The 24,921-nt window shown below is 49.1% G+C and overlaps 1 protein-coding gene across 5 annotated transcripts in view; it reads left to right on the forward strand.

Annotated features, from left to right (window-relative positions):
* The window catches only part of PHC2 (polyhomeotic homolog 2), a 110,682-nt gene that overhangs the window by 63,777 nt on the left and 21,984 nt on the right, over nucleotides 1-24,921 (forward strand). For 2 of the 5 annotated variants that reach the window (XM_032388409.1, XM_032388418.1), the window contains exons 6-10: nucleotides 726-812; nucleotides 1,938-2,250; nucleotides 15,085-15,512; nucleotides 15,767-15,932; nucleotides 18,108-18,152. In XM_032388409.1, coding sequence (XP_032244300.1) covers nucleotides 726-812; nucleotides 1,938-2,250; nucleotides 15,085-15,512; nucleotides 15,767-15,932; nucleotides 18,108-18,152 — 1,039 coding nt within the window. Of the gene's footprint in view, nucleotides 1-725; nucleotides 813-1,937; nucleotides 2,251-15,084; nucleotides 15,513-15,766; nucleotides 15,933-18,107; nucleotides 18,153-20,353; nucleotides 20,452-24,921 lie in introns of those variants that run through there. The other 3 variants (XM_032388427.1, XM_032388435.1, XM_032388451.1) reach the window with 3 other exon arrangements.

Raw genomic sequence — 24,921 nt, forward strand, 5'->3', positions numbered from 1 at the left:
AGGTGCACCTCAGAGTTTGGGGAAAGCAGCCTGTGAGATATCAGCACATCCACGGGGGAACCAAACGAGGCTCGCGGGGTTGGAAGCGTCATGCCGAGACCATCATGTAGCCCGCGCCCACCGAAGGAGATGCAGGCAGGAGCACGGCTCTAGGCACCCTGCTTCCTCTACCACCGTTGTTTCCGCACTCCCCACCCGAATTTAATTTGACTAAAAACCGAGGAGAGAATACATCTAATTTGATCCCTTGGGCAGGGGGGTCCTATTCTGGCCCAGACCTGGAGTCAGGAGTCAGTTAGACCTGGAAAGAGGTCCTAGGGCATCTGTCTGAACCCAAGGTCCCTGCTCCCGGGGTGCTATGGAGAGAGTGACTTCAGGGTGTCCTGGGAATGTTGGCCCCTCTAGGATGAGCTCCTCCCAGAGGCTTCTGAAGTAAACCCAACGTGCATCCCCAGATGGGCTCTCCTCTGCCATCCCCTTCACTACCCAGCCTGGATCAGGACGCTACAAGCCTCTTGAGACTTTCAGGTGGTCCCCCTGGACTCTTTCCCTCTCTTGCCTCCCTCTTTCCCCATATCTGCTCCTTGGCTGAACTGTCCTGTCCTGTGGCTGAGCCCACATTGGGCAGGTAAAAGGCGCCTCGTTTCCTGTGATTCCAGGCCCAGCCAGGTAACCTGGTGCAGGTAGCTAGGAGCCTAGGCGGCACTGTTCCTTTGTCCCCTCAGCTCATCTTCACGCCCACGGCCACCGTCGCTACTGTGCAGCCTGAGCTCGGCACTGGCTCCCCCGCCCGGCCCCCCACCCCCGCCCAGGTGAGGATTCCATGCTGCTGGGAGGGCAGGGGGGTGGGCACCTCCGTAGAGGGGTACTGATATTGGGTATGGGCGCAGGCCTGGAGGCGCTTTGACTCTTTGGAAAGGTTGGGATCTTCTAGGAAAGCTGGGGGGAGACAGGACATCCCGATGCTCCCAGACTGACTCCTTAATTAATTCCGCATTGAGAAGACCTCAGCCACTCTTGACTCTGCTCCATTCCCTCAAACGTAGATCAGGAGTCAGAGAGCAACAGGCTGAGGCAAACGCGGTTGGCAATAATGGGTGGTCATTACTAGCTTTTTCCCAGTATAACTTCTGTGTTGCTTTTCAAGTGGAAAATCCCACTCTGGCTACACACACTAGCACCTCTAGTTCAGGAAAAATGGCACGGAAGAGGGAGCAAAGATAAGTCCTGGGTCCCCACCTTCCGCTGGGAGCACGCAGATACTGCTGTGGCTGTAAAGATTCTCAGGGCAGCGGGGCAACACCCCACCCCCACCCCCACCCCCTCCTCACCCCAGCTACAGAACGGGAGAGCACTTGGGAGCCAGAGAATCCGATTTGTCAGGGCGAGTCTGGCACAGCCTCCGCGCGTCCGGCAGAGGGCACCAGGGGCCAGCTTGAGTAAGCACACTGATCCTGGTGGAAACCTTATCCTGAGTGAGGACAAGATGATCCTTTGCCTGGTGGCCGTGCTGGTCAATTAACTTCCACTTTTGCCCTGGCCTTTTTGCGTGTGGAAAGCCCCATGCCCCACTGTAGCTGGGAATTCTTTCTAAATGGAATGCATCCCATCCTGATAGTTCGGGGGAGGAGAGGAGGTAACAGAAGGGAGGGAGAGCCCAACCGCCCCAGCCTGGGCGGTCATCCCTTCTCAGAATTCAATTTCTTCTGCTGATGGATCCAATCACTAGCACTCTTTTGTCCCCTTTAGAAACTCTACCTGCTCCTGGTTCCTCTTTCAGCCCCTAACTCGTTTTCTCTCTTTTCTCTCTGATTTTACAACCTGCTGTCCTGTTTAGCCATTCCTAGGTCCATCCCTAACTCCTTCCCTGTCTTAGCTGTGTGTTGCCACTGCTCCTACCCACATTCTCGGGACTCCTATAGACCCCTCTTTTCCAGGTACAGAACTTGACCCTCCGAACACAGCAACAACCAACTGCAGCAGCCTCGGGCCCTACCCCCACTCAGCCTGTCCTGCCCAGCTTGGCCCTGAAACCCACGCCGGGTGGTAGCCAGCCTCTGCCTACCCCATCACAGGGCAGAAACACCGCTCAGGGTTCCCCCGCAAGTGCCAAGCCTGGCATAACTGACAGCGTGATGGAGCCACTCAAGAAAGGAGATGCTAACAGCAGCGTGCCGGGGAGCATGGAGGGCCGGGCTGGGCTCAGCCGGATGGCGCCCGCTGTGGCCACCCACCCCCTCGTCGCACCAGGTAAGGGCTCCAGGGACAAGGATCCTATCCCAGAAAACCCAGGCGGACGACAGGGGAGGGGGAAACTTTCAGACTTTCCTTTTTCCCATGGACATGCTAAGATACCAGCCCCGCATCTCTCTTCACTCTTTCACTCTTGAGCAGTTCATCAGCTCCTGGTTCTGTACCACGCCTCCATCTAGCTTTAGATGAGGAAGCCACATCATTTGGAATCAATGAGTCCTTCGCGATGGGCACAATGGTGAATCTCGGAGTGCACAGTCATAGCTCTTAGCCTTGAGAGAGGGGAGGTTGGCAGGTGGGCCATTTTGAAATGCTCTAAGGGTCAGCAAAAAGGATAGGGATGGGCCAGATGCACACGAAACCACACAGGGAGATGAGGAAGTGGGAAGTTGATTTTCTCATCATCCAACAGACATTTGTTGACTAATATATGCCAGTTCTGTTGCCAGTTCCGGATGTGCAGAGATAAATGAGACTCGGGCTCTGCCCTCAGGGAGGGCACCGTCTGGGAAGATAGACAAGTACAATGCGGGACAGTGTGATACTCATACACGCAAGCTCTGGGCACTGCAGGGGCACGGGGGAGCTATCTAGCTCTGGACAGAAGAGCCAAAAAGGCTTGCCAATGAGGGTGACACTTGAGAAAAAAAATCTAGCAGATTAAAAAATAATAATAATAACCAGATTACTTGTGAGGCAGATTCTGTGAGGGGGCTGACTCAGCATTCCCTGAGGCTGGACTTCTCTCCTTGCCTGTTACCAATGTCCCAGCACTGCCTGTTGTAGGCAGTCTCTCCTTAGAAAAGCCTTAGGAGGAGCGGCTGGATGGCTCTGTCGCTTAAGCGGCTGCCTTTGGCTCAGGTCATGATCCCAGAGTCCTGGGATCGAGTCCTGTGTCAGGCTCCCTGCTCGGTGGAGAGCCTGCTTCTCTCTCTGCCTGCCGCTTCCCCTGCTTGTTCTCTCTCTCTCTGATAAATAAATAAAATTTTTTTTAAAAAAGCCTTAGAAGCCAGCTTATCAGTCTAGGAAATAAGACCTCGCTGTTAGACCATGGAAGTAAATATAGCGATAGACTACATGGCTTTGCATTAAAGAGAGAATCACCCTGGTCACATCCCTGAGACCATCACTGATCCTCTGTCCTCATCCAGACCATTTTACCATACATTCTAACCTGCCCTTTTTTTTTTTCTTGAGAGCCTCTGTATGCCGGTTACTAGATTAACCGAGAGGGCCAGAATACAATGCCTTACCTAAATGAGTGTGCAGTCAAAAGGAGGGAGCTGGACATATAAGCAAATCCATTCAATTTCATAGATTTTATTAGAGAAGTAAGTCCAAGGTAAGTGTGGGCACAGGCGGCCAACTCAGTGCCAGGAGCTTGGGTCAGAGATATTTTCCCTCAGAGGAAATGGCACGTGAGTCTCAAAACATGAGTAGTTTACCCACCAGACAAAGTGGGGGAAGATGTTCAAGACAGGGGAAAGCACAAGTCAAGTGTCATAATAGTGAGCAAGGAAGAATCTATGCTACAGTCTTTTATTTACCTTCTTGAGGTTTTAAGGACAAAGGGTTGGTGATTCTCTGCCTTTGGACAGTCACTGCTGAGCTAAGGCAGCTCCCTACAGAGTCCTCACTGCCCTGTGGTTCCAGATGTTTCTCACTGTCCAGGATTGCTTTCTTCAGAGATTAGTCCAGCCTCTTCCTATGGAAAGAAACTAGGCTCAAAAGGGTTAAGGCTGGGGATCTTACAGTGAGTTGACGGCAGCGTGGACGAGAGTGAGACCCCAAATTAGCACTTCTACCTTCTCATTCAAGCTACAAACCCTACAAACCCTACTTCCTGAAAACCATCCCGTCCAAGCCAAGATGTAGCCTCTCCCTAGATCGAAGCCAGCCCCCCAGATTCAAAGGACCCTTCAAAAGAAAGACCAGTTCTCGAGTTCTTCCTAAACATGCTAGGCAGCCCTGGGGTCTCGAGAAAACTGGGCACTGATAAAACATCTACTGTAATCTAGATCATATGCTAGGCATTTTTATGCACACCACCCCTTTTAACCTTTGAAAGAACCTTGTAAGGTAGGTGTGTTTATCCATTTTGCAGACGAGAAGATGAAAGCTCAGAGAGGTTACCCAAGTAACTTACTACGTATGTCACTCAGGGTCACATAAGTGTGGCAGAACTGGGAACCAGTTCCGTGTCTGGCTGAGTCAGATTCCGTGTTCTTAGTTATTAAGCTGTATTTGCCTCTCTCATTTCTTACAGTAATTTGGGTCTTTCCTAGGCCTTTCCTGTTTGCGACCCAAAGTCAAAGAGCCTGATGGTTCTAAGTTCTGCAGTTTACAGAATCTAGTGGAGGGCTCTCTTCTCTTGAATCTTATAAAAGTGAACACCTGTGAGTTACAGGCTGAGGTCCAGGGCCCCAGGCATGGCCTGGGACTAGTAGTATGTGGCTCTATGCAATACAGAGACCAGTGGTCCCACAGAACTTTCCGTGGAGCAGCTGTGAGCTGCATCTAGATCATGCAAATCAGTGAGCCTTGCATGGTTCCTGCCTCCTACCATCCCCTCCCGTTCTTCCTTCCTTCTTCTTCTACCCCTTCCTCTCTGTAAGCCAGTGGTTCCACTCCCCCACCCCTACCTCCCAGATGGAAGGCAGTGGGGAGGATTAGGATGCTGCAGATCCTCTCAGGGCCTCTGGAACAAAAAAAGACAGAAATAATCCTTATGCCCTGCTGGGGGCAGCCTGGAACAGCACCTGCGCTGGGCTCCCGGGTCCTCAGGCAGAGGTAACTTTTGGCTTCCTGCCCAGCCAACCCACTGTGAATGAACAGAGGGATCAGAGCATGTGGGCATGCGCATGGGAGAGTGTGTGTGTGTGTGTGTGTGTGTGTGTGTGTGAGAGAGAGAGAGAGAGAGAGAGAGAGAGAAGGAAGGCGGTGGGTTTTGTTGGTTATTGGAGCATTTTCAAGCTGGCTGGCTGGTTGCCCCCAGGGAGAGTAACCAGTGGAGACCTGCGGTGGGGGGCAGTGGGGGATCATAGTGGAGAGGAATGTGTCCCCCTGGGGGCCATGTCCTCCCAGAACAGGCAAATGCTGTAGTCCCAGCTGGGACTGCTCCCACTGACAGCTGTTTGGGGGCAAAGCCCCTCCCCTGTGGCGAGCTCCCTGCTGTTCCTGCTCCTGTCACCTTGGCAACCGGCTTCTTTAGGATCTGCAAATAGAAAAGGTCCCTTATGCCCTGGAAAGGGGTGGGTTGGTAGGTGGGGGAGGGGAGTAAGGGGCAGAGAGCAGAGCCTAAGAGGTTGGGCTTCTCGGAAGGAAATTCAAGGACAGAACCAGGGAGGGCACAAGAGGGGCGGACAGCAAGTTCCCATGGGCCTAGCCTCCAGGGAAACCGAGTCCTAAGGGGGCTGGGCCACAGCTGCCCACAGGAGGCTTGGTTCTTGGAGTCCTCGTTCTAGGGGATAAACTCAGGGCCTTGGCTGCACACTCAGGCCCAAAGGTGAGGAGCGAGTTGCTGACCAGGAGGTTGATGCTGTGGAAAGAAGAAACTGTCAGGTCACTGAAAATTCTAGGCCCTTCCCACACAATCATGGTCCGGATGCCAAGTCTTTGTTCCGTCTCCTCATCCCTTCTCAGGTCTCATCAGAGGAGAGAAAACTCTCTGCTGGGAAGGCCTGCCACATAGCAGCTTTGTTTGATCACAGAGAGGGGTTTGTGTCAGGGAATAGTGATTTCTGTCTGAGATTGGCCCAACAACGTGGTGCTTGCTGATTCTAGGACTCTCGGGTACCACGTTGCTCTCCCAGAGCAGCTTCCAAGCTGCGAGAGAGACAACTGTACTTAGAGAATCCAATAAAAACAAAACATGCAAGTGGGCTCCTGATCTCGCTGGAGTCAAAATTCCCAACAATTTTGATGTTAAAATCATGCAACCAGCCATGAAGGCCATTTCAACTATCCACTGTAGGACCGAATTTAGATTACTAAGAAGTTCCTCTTTATATCAGGGGGGAAAGGGCTAGAGGATATCAGTGGAGGAGTTTATATTTTGCTTAACACGTCATGGGTGTATACACATGCGTGTGTGTGTGTGTGTGTGTGTGTGACAGAGACAGAAGAAGGGGGTACAACGGTGATATACAAAGGGCCTTGGAACTGTTGAGCCTTCTTTCCTGAAATCCTTCACCCTACGCTCCTATTATATTACCTCCACGGGTCATTGCCAGCCAATAATAATAATTACCAGTTAATAAACAACCATGTCGCAGGCACTGTACTAAATACCCACATATCTTACCTACATGTCTCACTTAATCCTAACAATGGTTATTCCATTCCCCCAAATGAAGAAAATATGACTCAGAAAGACTAATTAACTGTCGTCCCCAAATAGTTTTTCTCTGTCTCTTTAATTGTTTAGTTCAGCTCAGTAAATACTCATTTAGCACCTATTATGTGCCAAACATAATGCTAACCATGTGGGAGTAACAGAGACGAACAAGAGTTTAAATTCTAATTGGGGTTGTGGAAATCTGAGTTGTGCCTGAAAAATGAGTAAGTTTCAGGAACAGAACAGAAGGAGGATGATCTCAGCCGGCACTGGGAGGTACCTACACCCAGAATGGCCGCGTGTGCATGTGACCTTCTGTGCGTGTAGGTGGGACCTGCTCCTCCCTCCTTCCCCCTTGCCCCACTGCCATTAGCTGTGGGACTCCCAAAAGACTCAGTCCTGTCCTTCTGGTGTTTTACTCCAACACTTACCCCCTAAAGGAGCTTATCTGTTCTTACATTTCAGACACCTGCCACCTGTCTGCAGATGACTTCTCAAGATGTGTTCACCCCTGTCTTCATTCCCCTTCCCTATAGATTTCCTGTCTACAGAATATTCCCCCTAGGATATCACCCCACCTGCACACATATTTTTTTAAAGATTTTTAATTTATTCATTTGAGAGAGAGAGAGAGAGAGAGCCAGCGAGAGCACGAGCAGGAGGGAAGGTCAGAGGGAGAGGGAGAAGCAGACTCCCCACTGAGCAGGGAGCCCAACATGGGGCTGGATCCCAGGACCCTGAGATCATGATCTGAGCTGAAGGCAGACGCTTAACTGACTGAGCCACCTAGGTGCCCCTGCATTCACATTTTTAAAATCTACAGAATTCATAAACAAAATAAAAACAAAAACCTGGCTGTGTTCCTCTAGGGAAGAATACCCATCCGCAGTTTCCTGGCCACTGCTCGCAGTCGTGAGCCACTCTTATACCCCAGGCTCTCAATCTCAGGGTTATTTTGACTTCATTTTCCTTTACCGCAGAGGCAGAGTGTTATAATGGGAAAAGCCTGGGCTTCAGAGTTAGATCTGGTTGCAGACCCCAGCTTCCCTACTTACTAGTTTTATGACCATCACCAAGTTACTTAATCTCTGTAAACCTCAATTTCCTCACCTATAAAACTAAGATGATTGTACTTCCCACAGGCTGTAAAGATGAGTGCGGTGGTGCAGAGGTGACTGGCACAGAGTAGGCTCGCAACACCAACAGCTCCCTTTCCCTCCTGAGTCCCCTCTTCCATCACCACCCGGCTCATCGCCAAGCTCCGATGATCCTTCCTCTGTGTTGGCTCCCTGCCTTCCTCCAAGCCTGCTGACTGTAAGAGGCTTAACTGATGGCCAGGAATTCCCACTCACAGCTGCTAGAGTCATCTTCCTCAGAGACTGTGATTTCTTTCTTGTTTAGAACCCTTCACTGTATCTTTATTTCCTACTTTACCGGCTGCAATGCCTGGCCTGTAGGAGGGACTCAATAAATAGCATGTTCATGACTTCTGATAAGACTGACTGACTCCAGGAGGGGCAGGGGGCTGCAAGACTCTCCCCAAATTGCCCACTGAGCCACTGGAATTGCTCATGGCTTCCTGGGACAGATCTTCTGCCTCCTCTCCCCCCACTCCTACCCCTTTGTGACTTACTGGACCCGTCACATACCTTTTACCTCCCTGCCTTCTGGCAAAATACTCCCTCTTCCTTGGCCTTCCCTCCAAGATGACCTGCAAAGGTCGGAACAGCCTCCAGCTCATATCCCAAGGCTTGCCATTTTACTTTGTGCTCACTGGCTTTTATTATTCACTTGCCCATCAGCATTTTTTGAGTGTTGGTGACATGCAAGGCACTGTGTCTCATCTGTCAAGTAGAGTCGATTTTCCCTTAGTGCACCACATTGTCGCAGTCAACTGGAAACTACTCTCAGCTCTTGCTTATAAAATGGGAGCACTGCCCACTTGCCTCATCGGCTTACTGTTATGCATAAATGGGATTCAAATTATAAAAATGCTTTGAGAAGTTCAAAGCAACATGCAAATAGCTGATGTATTTTAAGAATAGCTTCATTTGATGAGCATCTCCTAGGTACGAGCAAAGCCAGTGAACCTTTTCATGATTTAAACTTCATATTCCATGTGATGCTAACAGCTACTCTATGTGGTGCATATGACCATTTCTAGAACAGGAAATCAAGATTCAGGGAAGGTAAGCAATTTGTCTAAGGTTGCACAGTCGATAGGTAGCAGAACCAAGCTCCAAACCCAGATCTGGCTCTAAAACCCATGCCTTTAGCCACTTACGCTGTACCGCCATCTCTCTGCCAAGGTGGGGTGGGGGCAGACATGCAGAAGCCAGTTTCTTTTTTTTTTTAAGATTTATTTATTTATTTATTTATTTATTTATTTATTTATTTATTAAGAGAGAGAGAGCATGAGAGGGGGGAAGGTCAGAGGGAGAAGCAGACTCCCTGCTGAGCAGGGAGCCAGATGTGGGACTCGATCCCAGGACTCCAGGATCATCACCTGAGCCGTGAGCCCAAGGCAGTCGCTTAACCAACTGAGCCACCCAGGCACCAGGCCAGTTTCTTTTTGAATGCTCCAAGCTGCCTTATTAAGGAATTCTGCTCACAGAGGATATTTGCTAGTTTTGCCAGATGGCTGCAGCGCAGGCCCAGAGACATGAAGGCATAGGCAGACCACCATGGCATGCCCCTGCAGTTGGCAAGCCTGTTGTTATAACCTAGTATCTTCTTACAGGGAAACTTCCCTTAGCTCCACTTCCCCTTCAAACCCTTAGCCCTCAGCACAGAGGAACTGCATCATGGAAAATTCATGTGGCTATTGCTTTAGGTTTTTCTAAAAGGAGCTTCCCTGTCTATTTGTGTGTATGTGGGGCTCTGACCTCTAGAGTCAGCCTCAATCTCAGTCACTCCCAAGGCCTGATCCCACGAGACCTCTTCAGAGAAGAGCAGCCTCTTGTGGATGCCAGCGTAATTCAGGCCCATCCCAAAGCTGCCTCCTTGTCCGGCTCCTCTGCTGTAGACACTCTGGGCCTGGCTGTACAGGATGCCCTACAGCTTTCTGAATGCACTGTGGCATTTTAGGTCTCCGGGTCTTCCCACGTGCTATTCCTTCTGTCATCCTCCTAACTCTGCGTCATGGTAAACGCTTCCTCTGGGAAGCCTTCTCTGCTCTTCTCAAGCTGAATCCCTTTTTCTGTGTTCTCACTATTCGGGGCTTATCTCCTATTGCAACATTTACCAAGAACGGCCAAGAGTAAACGTCTCTTTTACTAGACTATAATCTGTTCTAGGGACCATGTTTTAGCCAGCACCAAACATAGTACTTGGTTTATAGTGGGTGCTTGCTAATGTTTGTTGAGTGAATGAATGGTTAAAAGTACCTCTTCACTTGCTAAGCCTTGAAGAGTAGTGGGCAGTAAAGAGTTATGCCATCCTCTCTCACAGGCATCCCCCCTCACCCGGAGACCAGGTAACTCTAGTAACTCTAGTCCATTATAGCAGAGTCTAGAAAAATAAGTGTACACGCAAGCCTAGACCCGTGAGGAAGATGCTGACAGCTCTGGTGTATTTTGGGACAAGAGTCTCAGCCTGTCTGGGGCAGTGAGCTGTTTCCTGCATACTTGAAGCCTTGAGATCAATAGAGATTAATTATTGATAAGTTCTGACAGTGGATGCAGTGAAGGGGGCGTGCCAGTAATCCCTCCTGCCTGGGGGACCTTAATCCTCTTGTTGCTAACAACCAACTGGTTTGGGAGCAGTGAATTGGCCTCTTGAGATTCTAAGGAGGCCGTTCAAGGTTAGAGCACCAGACAGGAAGATGAGCATTGCCTAGAGTCTCTCTTTTCTTGCTAGGATCTAATCTGTGGAGGTCCTGGCCCTGCCCCTCCCCTGCTCCATAACAGAAAGGGCTGATGGGGCCTTTCAGGGTTGAGGTCCCGTGGAAGCAACCCTCTGTTCCTTAGAAGCAATGGACTCTACAGCAGGAGGGGATGGGGGAGCCAAAGTGGGTGCAGGGGAAAAAATGAAGCTGCTGGGCATTAGAAAAAAATTAAGAAAAAGAAAAAAGAGGGGCGCCTGGGTGGCTCAGTTGGTTAAGCGACTGCCTTCGGCTCAGGTCATGATCCTGGAGTCCCGGGATCGAGTCCCGCATCGGGCTCCCTGCTCGGCAGGGAGTCTGCTTCTCCCTCTGACCCTCCTCCTTCTCATGCTCTCTGTCTCTCGTTCTCTCTCTCTCAAATAAATAAATAAAATCTTTAAAAAAAAAAAAAAAGAGATTTCTGTGCATTAACATTTCATAAACTGATATGCCCCATCCTACCTGTGGGGAAGACGGGCATGGCCTGCTCTGGTATCATGGCTGCAATCAGAAAGGCCCTTTACTACCCCAAACTGAGGTGGAGGGCATGGCAGAGGGAGAAGCATTCATGGATCTTACCATGATCAGCAGCAGACATTTACTAAGCATCTGCAAGCATGTAGAGTATCATGTTGGACAACGTGGAAGGTGAAGGAGACATAAAAACTTTCCAGCTAAATTAAAGCATATCTTTTAAATTAAGAAAAAATTAAAAAGCATCATAGAACATGCCTTTGACTGAAAAAGGATAGTTGGAAAGATAGGAAACATACACAAGAATAAAAGCATTCCCGTTTGAGTTCATCTAGGACACCACTGATTGCAAGATGCACCATTATTGTATTAAACTCTAAGGAGGAAAAGCACCACCAGTTGAACTGACAGCAACTGCAATATGAAGCCCAGTTCAGAGGATGTTATGTTAAAACGGGGGGTGGGAGGGAGTAAAAGAATCAATTTTTAAGTATCAGTGAAATACATATACAAGATAGCACATGTTAAATCACAAATGAATCAAAGAAACAGAAACCTTCAGGAATTCTGCGGGAAAACCCATAATTTAGAGTTAAGGCAAAGAGGGAGACAACAGGAGCTGAGCCTGAGCCAAAGAAGCTTAAGCCTTTGGATCACTGAAGCAGAAGGAGGGCATTCCAGAAAGGGGAAGCACCGAAATCAAAGCCAGACAGGCACAGTGGGATATGACGTTTCATGCACAGCGAGTAGAGCAGTTGGGGTGGGTTGAAAGTGAGTGCAGGAAGGTAGTGAGCAGGGGTTGAACAGGAGGAGGGTCTTCCGTAAACCAGAATGCTGCTTAAACCAAAATGATCTGTGGGCTTATATCCCTCTCATCCGTGTTCTGGCTCTAAAGAGGAAAGGTTTTGTGGGACAAACAAGCTGGAGTCCCACAATGTTGGCATTCGTTCGTTCGTTCATTCTTTCATTCATTCATTCCCCAATACTCATTGAGCATCCACTAAATTCAAGGTTCTTTGGATGAAATAAATGAATCCCATAAATTCTGCCTACTAAAGGAGATAAGTCTTTTACTAAAATAACCATGAAATAGGTATCATCGTTACCCCTTTTAAAGATGATGACACAGAGGTACAGAGAGGTCAAGTAACTTGCCCAGCAGCACACTGCTAGTAAGTGGCCGAGCTAAGATTCAAATCCAAGCACTTTGACTCTAGAGCTTACACTTGACCACTGGACACACTGCATCTCTGAGGGCGGTGCAGAGAGACCTTGGTGTAGCTCAAAGGGAAGGGTCTCCTCGGCTGTAAGGGCAGGGAAAGAATTTGATTTGTGTGGCACTCTGGGCAGGATGAGACAAGGCATGAACTCTGTACGGAGGACAGTGAGTAGTAGATTCTCAGATCAAAGCAATAATAAAAATTAAAAGGTTGCAAAGAGATCTTGAATGCCAGGGGCTTTACACAGCAGACATAGAAGGATCCCTGATGGCTTTTTATCAGGGGTCAGATCTGTGCCCTAGGAAGATTAACTTGCAAAAGAAAGATTAATGTGCAATCTATAAGATGGATTATAGAGAGAAGAAAACGGAATCAGAAAGACCAATTAGAAAGTTATTGCAATACTTTAAATAAAAGGACTTTTGACCCAGGATAATGCTGGAGTTAAATTGTGGTCTTTGCTTTTTATTAACCTCAAAAGGTTACGGATGTACACTCCCCCAAAATACCTTGAGTCTTTGATCTATGAACTTATCTAAGGCTTCATGAGCTTTGCTTCCAGCATGGCATAGACTAGCATCATCTGTTCTGAAACAATGCCTCCGGTTTTCCACGAGCAGCACAGAGGGGAGAGAGTGGGATAGTGGGATAGACAGGGACGCCCTGGGAGATCGGCCCAGCAGTTGCTTTCCCAATCTTGGCAAGCAAACGTGTATTGTCCCTAACTGTACTCTATGCGCTGGAGACTTAGAACCGTTTTCCTCTCTGACCTTCTTTTTACCACCTTATACATCCTGAATTTTACACTACTTTCCTATGATAGCCACCCCCATCAGATTAGAGCTGAGAGAGACTCCTGTGCTCATCTCACCCAAACCTCCTGTTTCAGAGAAAACTCTGAATCGCTGAGAAGGAGCAGGACCCGCCTCCGGCCACAGCACAACCCGGGAGTGGTGGGACATGCCGCAGATGCCCAGCTCCCTGCCCCGCACCTGCACCCGCGCTCACCTCAGACGGGCAGCCCCTGGAACGACTGTTCCCGGGGCAGGACTTTGTGACTTTGGACTGAGAGACAGAAAGGTTGCTTGAGTTCTCAGTGACAGTGCCCATCCTTCTGCAGGTCTTCGTGGCCGCTCGAGCCTAACGGGGCACTGCATGGCGTCTGCGGGATCTCCCAGGTGCCTTCTCAACAGTCATCTCAAAAAGTCCTGTTTGTCTAGTTTGCCTGATTAACAATCTTTGCCTGATTAAGTTTTGAGCTATTTAATGTGGAATTGGAAGACAAGGCTTAAGTTGGAGGCAGGGGCAATTTATAGTCACTAAATGCCTACTGGCAATTTCCGTTTGGATGTTACCTACCATCACCTCAGACCCAGCGCATTTCTCTAAAACCCCTTTTCCCTCTCTCTGCCTACAGTGGTCAGTCACCAGGGACCGTGTTGTTTTCCCTTAACACCTCTTCTTTCCTTTCTTTCCTTTCCTTTCCATTCCGATTGGCCTTCTGCTTGGAACTTTGTGTTGGGCTGTGATGAGATAGTTGGAAATGGATGTGTAAATAGACGAAATTTAAGAAAGAAGCCCCCCTCCCCAATTCAGTTTGAAATCTGCTTGCTTTGCACCTGTCAGGATCACAGGATTCTTTTAAAATGTTAGCTCAGGATCCAAAATTTGCCTGTATTCTTATTGGCTGGGAGGCTTTGGTTGTAAAAATCCATTTGTGAGCTTCCAGCTGTGACCCTCTGCATTTGCAAGGCACAGCCTCTCTGCGGTGGCTCCCCAGCTGTGGGAGGTGGAGGGCCTCCGTCAGGCAGGACAGATTCGGAGGAGCTGCCCTCATGGCAAAGCTGGCCTGGATGCCACTAGGCAGGGTGAGGAATAAGGACAATCAATCTCTGAGCTGAATCTCTGAATCCCTACTATATACGAGGCATGAGCGAGACACTGAACGGATTACTAAAAAAGTATAAGAATCCTCACCTCAAAGAGTCGGCCTGGGTAAAATGGGAGAAGAAAAGGCTAGCGGCATGTAGCAACAAATGAATTCCAGTTCAGGACAAGAAGTTTATGTCTTTAGCACCCATCCGATGTAAGGCATTAGGCCCAGTTCTGGATAAAGAGATCCAGGATAGTTTCTGACCACAAGGGGTTCATGATCTTGAAGGGAAGGCAGCTAAGAAACAATTACAGTGCACTGTGATACACGTTCTTATGGTAGATGTCAGTCCAGCATACTTTGAGAACCTAAACCGAGATTGAAATCATCACTCTAATTGTAGCTAAAAATGATTGAGCATGACTGTCTGCCAGGCACCATGCTATGCACATTGTGTCACTTTTTTTCTCTTTTTATTCGCACAGCTTTTTCTCATTTCATCCCTACAACAACTCTCTGGGCGGGAACTGTTTTTATTTTCAACTTTCAGAGGAGGAAGCCTAGGCCCAGAGAGGTTTAGCAGCTAGCAGGAGGGCCCTGTGTATGTAACAGAGTCCGGGGCCCCGTGTGCAATCCACTCTCCCTGGAGGAGGCCCAGCCTGAGCAGAGCTACGGTTGGGTTGGGCGGAGGGAGGCCCCACCGATTGCAGGCTCAGAGAAAAGCGAGGGAAGGGCACGGAGGGGACAGAGAACATGGCACGCTGTAGAATCTGAAGAGCTGGCCTGGTCCAAGAAGGCCTCCCAGAGGAGGTGAGTCTTGCACTGGGTTTTGAGGGGCAGCCCGAGGGAACTAGGCTTCAGCACAGGAGGAAGGCAAGGAAACAGAGAGTTGGGCCGTGGCAGTGGCCAGGCCAGGCCAGGCTCTAGGTGAAAGCTCAAAGATCAAAGCCCGAGACCTTGAGTCTGGGAAGCCGTCGTGATACGGAGGTGGGAGGGGCAGAGTGGGGGCCACGGCAGAAGATGAGGTCAAGCTGTGCCCCCTGACCTGGTCTGTCCCCCCCTTCAGCCTATGCTCAGCTGCAACCGCACCAGCTCCTCTCGCAGCCGCCCTCAAAGCACCTGCAGCCCCAGTTTGTGCTCCAGCAGCAGCCCCAGCCGCCAGCGCCGCCGCCGCCGCCGCCGCCGCCGCCGCCGCAGGCCCGGCCCGCGCTCCAAGCCCAGCCCCACCCCCAGCCCGCCGCGGCCCCTCCCGGCCTGACCCTGCAGCCCAGCCCCGAAGCCCACGCCATGCCCCTAGGCCCAGTTACACCCGCCCTGCCTCTCCAGTGCCCCGCGACCAGTCTGCACAAGGCTGGCGGCACCCAGCACTGTCACCCTCCCACGCCAGACACTGGGCCTCATAATGGATACCCTGAGGGCCTGGCCCACACCCCTCAGCGCAGGTTCCAGCACGCTTCGGCTGTCATCCTACAACTGCAGCCCGCCTCACCAGTGGTGAGTAAGCCAGTGCCAAGGTCCAGGGAACAGACGGGAGGACGCAGCTCCGTCAGCGCCACAGCGCCCGCGTGGAAGTGTTTTTGTCGAAGTCCTGTCTGGGTGATCCAAGAAAGCCCAGGGGCCCCTCCCTAATTTGGGGCTGGCTGAACCTTAACGTCCTTGCCGGCCACCCAAACTCCTCGGAAACGGGAAGTATCCGAGGATGTAGAGGCAATGTGTGAGCAGATGATCCCTGTCCTGTCCCTTCATAGCCCCAGCAGTGCGCCGAGGATGACTGGAAGGAAGCAGTACCTGGGGAGAAGAGTGTGCCCGAGACTCGGTCTGGCCCATCACCCCACCAACAGGCCATCGTCACTGCCATGCCTGGAGGCCTGCCCGTCCCCAAGAGCCCTAACGTCCAGCAGCCCCCAGCTCACGGTATGAAGTGGAGTGGGACCCTTGAGGGAGGGGAGCGAGTTGGCCTTCCTGGCCATGCCCTGGCACGTTTCACTTGGGCGGGTAAACCACCGCAGGCCCACGAGGCAACAAGGAAGCTGGGTGGGTGGAAATGGGGCTGGGGGTAGGGGGAGGAGGACTGGAAGATGAACCAAAGGGAAAGAAAGGGGACTCAGAAGATAGAAAAGGAGAGAGAAAGAAAAGGAGAGTTGAAAGTTCTAGATCCAGACTCTGAGGCCTACATGTCATTGCTGTCAGGTGTATCTGCATATCCATACGCCAAGTTGAGAGTTCAGGCAGGTTTCCAGTTGTCTCAATTCTCTGCTTCGCTTGCTCCGAGAAGGAGTTCTTGAAATTGGAAATATGACAAACAGCTGCCATAGATCAAAGATACAGCAAATGCCTAGGGGGAGCCAGAAGGGGATTCAGAATGAGTTCAGCTCATGGAAAGCGTTTTTGAAAGAACTGCTCAGCTCCGGGATCCCCAGCTGTCTGTCTGTGAGTGCCCAGTGACAAATGGCCTTCTCCATGACTGGGTTTCAGGACACGCTGCTGGACCCCTCTACCCTGTTGGGAGAGTCACAGCATGACCTCTGGGTCCCCTCTCTGCTGGTGCGCAATCTTGGCCCAGATCTGTGACATTCTGAGCTGTGGGCCACCTACAAGTCAGGGAGGCAGTTCCAGTCATCGGACTAAGTATGTGCTGGAGTTGGGGTGGGGAGAGTGGAGAGACAAAGAGTTTGGAAACTCAAGAAGGAGAAATGAGAAGACAAGCACTTGGGGACAAAGTAGGGGAAAGGGCTATCAGTGTCCTGTAAGGAATAGAGGATGGGATCAAGGAAAAGGAAAGCAAAAGAATGTGGAGAAAGAACATCAGGAAATTTAAAAGACAGGAAGGAGGCCATCCGTTCTCTTGGCACACTTGCAATAAGAAGGGATTCACCAGTTTGAAAAGCAGCCCATTCCACAGTGGAGTTGCTCTAATTATCAGAAAGTTGCTCTTCAAATTAAGCCCAAACCAGCTCTCCTGGAACTCCCATCACTGGCTGTGAACGTCTTGGGAATTGTAACAGTCCATCTCCTGTCGCCTTCGTAGACAGTTACCGTGTCTCTTTCCTCTCCTTCCCATTAAAAAAGGGAAAATCTCCAGGCTGCATATCTGAGAACTTTTTTTTTTTTAACCCATCCCATGTCAAGACCTCCCATTCCCACCACCATCTGGTCATTCTTGTTTAGCCACATTCCACCTTTGCATTAATTCTCCCCAAGTATGAGCCCCCAAATTAAGCACAGTCATTCCAAATATAAAAAGCCACTGGCCACCATTGGTTGGCACCTGGACATAGCTTCATACGCCCTTCAGGGGGCAGGACTGTTTCACAGATCTGCATGGTATGGTAGGGAGGAACTGAGATTTGTCTGCACACCTACTAGGTGCCAAGTACTGTTCTAAGTTTTCCTTCCCTCGTTCATGATAACCCTGAGAGAGAAATATTATTGTCCCCATGATTCGGAGGAGGGAATAAAAGCCCATAGAGGGTCCAGGTCACACTGCTATGAAGGGCAGTGCCCTGACTCTGGCTCCGAGCGTAACTCCCTCACCTTCCTGCATCACATGATGCACCCAGAGCCCCGCAGTAGCTCCTCCCAGCCAGGGGAATGACACCGTTGGCTCATAGAGCACTGTCACCTGAATCCCAGAGGGCTGGGTTTGGGGTTTATTTTTTATTTTGTTTTTAAGGTTTCTTTTAACATGGACTGCTATCATTCCAGGTCTCCACAGTCTCAAACTTGTACAATTTATATTTTGAGCCAAAATATATAGTTAATTATGCCTATTAAATGTTATCTTGTGAATTCAGCTGGTAGTTCCTGCCCAGCAAGAAAATAGTTAATAGCTAATATTTACTAAGCCCTCTCTGCCAGGCTTTATGTGTATTTCCTCATTTAGTCCTGACAGTAACCCTATGAGGTAGAAGGGACTTTTATCATCCCCATTTTAAAGATAGGAAAACAGAGACACAGAGAGAATCAGTGAGGGGGCAGAAATGTTTTAGATCTGGATTTTGTGATTCTTTGTATTAACTCCTCTGCTTGACTTTGCCATCTGTAAATCATATAGCATGTTCTCTTTGTCTTTAACCAATGTGCTGATAGAAATGTTGAATAGGACCCGACTGAGGACACATGCTCTGTCTGCAGGTTGGTGATAATATGCATTCTTTGTTCAAGTACTTGTTGTCCAATAACTCCTAAATGAACTGACATTTGCCTATCTTTCTCTGTCTTCTCTATAAAGCTCTCAAAAATCTCTTTCTGAAATCTATACTTATAACAAGCATCCTGTTCCTGAGGTACTATCTCATGAGAGAAGTGGGCTTGCACAGTGGAAACAACTGTGAACCACCCGAGACTTAAATATTTATCCATTCTATGTTCGAATGCCTGCTCGTTGCAAAGCACTGTGGGCTGGGAGGTAATACATAGAGAAATAAGGTCCGTGCCCTACCTTCAAGGAGCTTAAGGTCTGCTGGGAAAGACGAGAAATGCACAGGAAGAAAACATACAATAAAAACCAAAATGTGATAAATGCCATAGAAGGATTATAGGTAAGTACTTTAAAAGTTAAGAGGGAAGAGTTACCAGCAAGTAGAGATTATCAGGATAGATTGCTGAGAGGAAGGGGCATTGTTCTAGAGCAGAGGTTGGCAAACTACATCCCAAGGGCCAAATCCATCACATCGCCAGTTTTTGTAAACTATTTAATAATGGTTTTTACATTTAAAAATTCTTTTAAGAATCAAAAGAATGCTTCATGATATGTGAAAATTATATAAAATCTAAATTTCAGTGTCCACAAATAAAGTTTTATTGGAGCACAGCCGCGCTTATTCATGTGTGTATTACCCGTGATTGCTGTCCTGCTACAACAGCAGAGCTGAATTGTTACAACAGAGAAAGTATATCCAGCAAAGTCTAAAATATTTGCTATCTGGTTCCTTACAGAGAAAGTTTGCCGACCACTGTTCTTGAGTCTAGAACTTGAAGGATAAGTAGGACCTAGACATGCAGAGTTGGGGAAAGGGCAATCTAGAAGGGACTATAGGAAGTAAAGGTAGGGAGGCAGGAAAGTGTGGGCCTGTTTGGGAAATAGAAGTTGAGTGTTCTATCCCATGTTATCTTTGTAAGTATAAGAAATGCAAATCAGAAAGGAGGAGGAAATGGGAATGTTAATGAAAGAAGACTTTGAAAATTTGAAAAATAGTAGAGGGGAGGGAGGAGGAATAAGGAGAAGAGGGAGTGAAGTAAACAATCAGGGCATATAAAATAAATGTAAGACGCAGAAACAAAGAAAAAGGGATGAGACCTGAAGGGGGAAAGCGTGGGGGGGGGGAGAATACGAATGCTTAAAAAGGCAAGAAAATGGGGAAATGTTGGGAAAAGAGAGACGTCAAGCATGGAGGGAGAAGTACGTGTCATCGATTCCTGGTAAAGCTGGGGGGTGGGGCGGTGAGACGCGTGAGTCACCTTGTACGTCTCTTGTACCCCTCACAGCTCCTAGCGTATCTAGTGAATGAATGCTTCGCCATGACAATCCAGTTTAAATCAGTGTGGTTTAGGAAGAGAAGTAACATTTATTGGGCTCCAACTGTGTGCCAAGCACTGCAGGCAATTTGTGTAAATGTCCTCAGTTAACCTTCACAGTAAGCCTGAAGAGTAGGCATTATCCCCGTTTATGGAGCTGTAACTGGGTCACTTTGGTCATTACTTAACTTCTCTGATCCTCAGTTCCCAGTGGGGAGAATGACTACTTGTAGTGTTATTGTGAAGCCTAAGTGGGGATGCGTGCGCCGAGGGCTTGACACATACTAAGCACTCGATTACTGCTAGTCGTTATTATTATTGCCTCCGAATTGGCCGGGCGGGAGTCAACAGTCCGCCACGCCACTGGGGACTTCGGACCGGCCGCGGGCAGACGTCCTCGCCGCGCTGCGCCCGCCTCCCTAAACCGGAGGCCGACGTCCCTAACCCGTCGCCGGTTCGGGGCGCCTTCCGGAGGGCGCGGGGCGGGGCCGGCGCGGCCGCACAAAGGAAGCGCGCGGCCGGGCTTCCGCGCCGGCGCCCCGCCTCCCGAAGACCCCGCCCCGCGCGGCCAGGCCCCGCCCCGCGCCGCGCCCCGCCCCCGGCGGAGGCGGCCGCGGGAGCCCTGCCGGGACGCGCCGCATTGTCTCCGCGGCGGCTGCAGCCCTCGAGCGCCCGCCGCGCGCGCGCAATCCGGCCGCCGCCCGCGCCCCCGCCCCGGCCTCGCGCCCCCGCCGCCCTTTGTTGACGCCGGCCAGGCCGGTGCGGTCGGATGCGCCGCGGCAGCCCCGGGCCCCGGCTCGGAGGCTCCCGGCGGAGAGGAGGCGGCCCGCCCGGGCCCGGGACCCCGCGCGAGGCGGCGCCCGGCCGAGGGGCTGCGTAGGCCCCGCCCGGCCAGGCCCAGCCGGGCCCTGGACAGGTCAGTGCCCGTGGCGGGGGAGGGGTTCTCGCCAGGAGGGGGCCCGCGGCCGGCGCTCGTCGCACGGGAAGCCGGGCACCGCCCTCCGGTGCCACTCCCGGCCCGGGCCTGCTCGGCTGCCAGGCCGTGCCAGCCCGCGACTCTCGCCCTCTCGGCGCCTGGGAGGTGTCCTCCGCCTGCCCCCCTCGTCGGGGACCCTGCCTGCTCCGCACTCCCCCGGAAGCCGCTGTGTCAACCTCAGCGTGCCAAACGCTTCCGTGTGTGTCCGCGCCCCTGCCCCCGGTCCCCGCACACCCCACCCCCACCCCCGTCCTCCCGGGACGGCGATTTACCGGGGCGATGGACGGGTCGTTTAGGGGCAGGGCTGCTGGCATCCGCTGCGCTCTGTTGGTAGGGGACTACCTAGCTTGGAGGGCCTGCGGCTTCGCTGGAGAGTTTTGTTTTTAATCTAGTTTCAGTCTCACGAGGTTTTTAATTGGATGGAAAGGACAAGCTGTTCTGTGTCTGTCCTGTCTTCCATTTTTAGAAGAGCATTTTCTCTCTTTCCCATGCCAAATGAAGGTATGCTGAATTGTGGATTCTTTACATAAAAATCGGGATTTGTGAGATTTCTCTATTTAAATTGAAGTCCGCAGAGAGGGAAATAATTTGCCCAAGGTCAGGTTGCAAACTGATGGTGAAGCTACAGTCACAACTCGTGGCCCCTGACTCCTGTATGGCTGGATACCACCAGTCTGTGCCAGCGATACCCCCACCATCCCAACTCTCTCCGTCCCTTCCCCACCCCCGCCGTCGATACCTAAACGGATTTCACTGACATACTTTCAGTTCTGATAACTTTCCTTTCCTCCCTACTCCATACCCAGAATGTTCCCCTTCTTCCAGTGCGGTCTACAGACACAGTCTTTTATTATTATTATTATTTTTTTTCCTGCTTTACAAATCAGTGACAGCTTTCCCCTTAGACGGCTTCCATCCTAGAGCTTTAATCCCCTCCATTAGCATATTGGGCCCAGAGGATCCCTTGTTGTGAAATAAGCAACCGACCTAAATCCACCATATGTCCCCGATTTTTCTAGGACAGCCCCAATTTAAAATATTCCATCCCATTGTCTATCAGCCCAAGTGTCTTGATTTTTGGTTTAGAAAATAATGTCACTTTAAGTGTATCAGACCCTCTGTCCTGGCCTTTTCCAGCCATTTGGCTCTGGGGCATAACTGGGTAATCCAATTATCATTCACCTGGGATTTTTCTTCTCCTCCTGAGTCAACCCAAATGTTGGAACTGCCAGGATTTCTAGATGAGTCTGAAAATTACAGGCTAATGAAGCAAGGAAATGCCTTCTTGCTCCTATATTTCTCCCCCACTTCTGCCCTCCCCATCTTTTATTCTAGTGCAGGGCAGCAGACCTGTGGCAGGGTCTGTTGATCAGGGCTTAGGTTTAGGTCGCAGGGATGTAGGGCATTGTATCATTTCGCCTGTAAAATAGGAAGGAAGTAACTTACCATGTTGGTTATAGGGCAGGAGATTCTGTCTGGAATCTTAAGGTACCTGCACAGCTAAGTAGTTTTGGTCTCACGCAGATCAACACACTTTTATTCGGCTCCTGCTTCATATAAAGCACTGCGGTAAGCATTGTGGAGGAAAAAAAAGTGATTTTCCCACATAGCCCCCAACATCTGGAGATCTGTATTTGGAAGTACCCACACTTTTGAATCAGCTGATAAACTGTGTTTCCCACTGTATCTATACCTGAATTCCAGTCCCTGCAAGGCAGGAACCAAAGTTTCTGGTTTGGCTCATTCACAGGGGCTGGCTTGTTTCACAGAGGGTCCAGCAGATGGGTAATGGTGCTCTTTTGGCACCTGCCCTTTCCAGGCACTCTTTGTCACGTGCGCCCTGCCCACCCAAGATCTGTTTCCAGGCTTGTCTATACACACTGGAAGAATAGATGCCTTTTTTTTCTCCAGCCTTACTCTTGAGAAAGTAGGTAGTTTCTTGGTGTACATTTCTGTTGTTCTTGAGTTGGTTTCTGTTATCCAGCGGTGTTTGCTTGAGCCGTCTCTCCTGTTGTCACTCCTTCTTGTTTTGTTTTGTTTTTTTTAAACTGTTGTTTTACTGAGATGTGGCACATAGATGCTTAAGGAATATTGGTATTCCATCATGTACTCACCTCCCAGCTTTTTCCACCTCTCTTCCACATCCTGACTTAATTTCTAATTTCCCTTTGTCAGTCATACTCAATATATATTACTTCACTTCCCTCAAAGTAAGGTGGAAACTCCAGCTCTTCTTTCTGTCCCAGTAATGATTGTCTTAGCTGTAGGACTCATCAGCCATTGTCTCTCTCCATTTCAGTGGAGGATGAGCTTTTAGGAAGGTGTTTGTTATGCTTCTCCAGACATATCTCCTCTGTCACTGACTTTCTAGTCTAAGCTGATTGATCCTGAGATTTCTCTTCCTGCCACCAGACCCCCTCCCCCATCTATGACCCTGTGCCTGTTACTTGCTTTGGCTCAGCCCCAGAATCCACTCTTTTTCCGACCACATCCTTTTTCCTGCCTTACTCATTTCCTGTCTCAGATACTTTGGATCCTTTAATTCTGATCTTTCCAAGGGGAAGAGAATAAACCAAGAGAAGAGGAGTAAGCAGATAGATGATCTTCTAAAATTGAACTGTTCTTTCTCGCTCTTACATAGGCTGTCCCCTCCCTGGGTTTTCTTGTTTAAGAAAAAAAGAAATGATGACTGTCTCAGAATTAAGAACCTCCACCTGTGAGTCCCTGTCTTTTTGTCTTTTTTTTTTTTTCCCCTGTTGTGAATGTATAAAGAGGATAACTTAGAATCTTAGACTCTCCCTCTAAGTCTCTGTCCTCCTTTGGGCTGTGGGCCTCATGCTAGGCATTTGGTAACCATTTGCAGAATAAAGTTCAGCCACTTCCTATCAGAGTCCTTCACTTTCAGCTCGCGTGGATCAGTAAGCCAAAAATAAAATTTAAATTAAAAAAACTAGGGAATAGGATGTTGGTTCCAGTTCTGGTAATACTGCTCCATGTTAGTATGCTATTTCCCAAGGGTTCCCCCCCCCTTCTTGTGTCATTCCAACTTTATAGTAAAGTTCTCCCAGCTGTTCAGTGTCATATAATCTCCAGGTAGATTTGGTCCCGTCCTCAAAAAGATTCCCTTTTGAAAAGATACATCTGCTAGAGAGGAGAGTAGTAAATGAGAATAAGGAGTCTTCATAAGTGATATTTTTTCTTTTATTCCCTTTGTTTTGTGCCATTCTGCAACTGGAAGATGAAGATGATGACTTTCTGTGGTCGGGAGGAGTCTCACCAAAGTGGTTGTAGAGAGATGCTATTGTGTTTTCCACCCCTGTGGAAAAGCAGGGTGAGGACTGGCTGCCTTACGCCATCTGCCCCCATGAGGCCTTTGTGCCAGTAGCAGGAATGACTCTCTCTGCAGTGACTTGGCACCTTGTTTGGTGGAAAGCAAAGCTGGCCTACCCCTCAAGGTTGATGTATGAACATATGTAGATTTATATTTTTAAAGTTTTTATGGCATGGTTTAAACTATAATGTGAGTCACCTCTTAAAGATTCTGAGTATGTTTTCTCTTAAAAAATTAAGAAGTATGCCTGTTTAAGATGACTTACTCACATCTCAAATAGATGTAAGGTTTCATTTTGAGCATTAACTTATTTCAAAATTTCAGTTTGAATTACCAGCTACATCAGACCACTGATTTGAGAAACTCACAGGCAGGCCACCCCTAGTTCAACTTTATGACATTGGGGGAATTGTTAGGAAAATAATCAACCATTTGTTTATCCAAAACAAAAATCTTACAGATTCTGGACTTTTTCCCGTCAATAACAAAAGTAGAGTGTGACTGACATAGTCAAGAAATGGGCTGTTTTGTAGTTAATCAAGAGTTACACAATTAAAATTTATATACTATTAAATTTATATACAATGAAAAATGTTAGTTTTTGGAGAAAGAAAGTGTAGTAAGAAACAGCAAATAATTTAATAAATTGTTGTGTGAGTCATTGTAAGACCATCTCAGCCAGCATGATAAACTTAATAGGGTTTGTTTTTTTTCCTTCCCCTTCCAGATTATTTATACTTAGTGAAAAAGGATGTGTTTTCCTTCTCTTTCAATTTCCAAATGATTTTTTTAGTTTAGATAAGTCCAAAAGAAGAGCACGTTCTTTTGACGTCGCCAAGAAAGGATTGTTATTAAACAGGCATTGCCAGTTCTGAGATAAATCCAGATGTTGAAAAGAGTCCTGGTTTGCTAGTAGGGTTTCTCCTTATCCTGGGGATTAACGAGTGTTGAAGGTGTTGAAGCAAATATCTGTTTCCTGGATGATTTTATTCTCAGCAGTGAAATTTATTTATTATAGGTTCTCTTAAAAAGAGATGCCTATCAGATGCCATGTCAACCGGCTCTTCTCCAGTAGGTTA

Source organism: Phoca vitulina, unplaced genomic scaffold (genome assembly GCF_004348235.1).
Source record: "Phoca vitulina isolate PV1807 unplaced genomic scaffold, GSC_HSeal_1.0 scaffold2, whole genome shotgun sequence".
NCBI classification, from domain to species: Eukaryota; Metazoa; Chordata; class Mammalia; order Carnivora; family Phocidae; genus Phoca; species Phoca vitulina.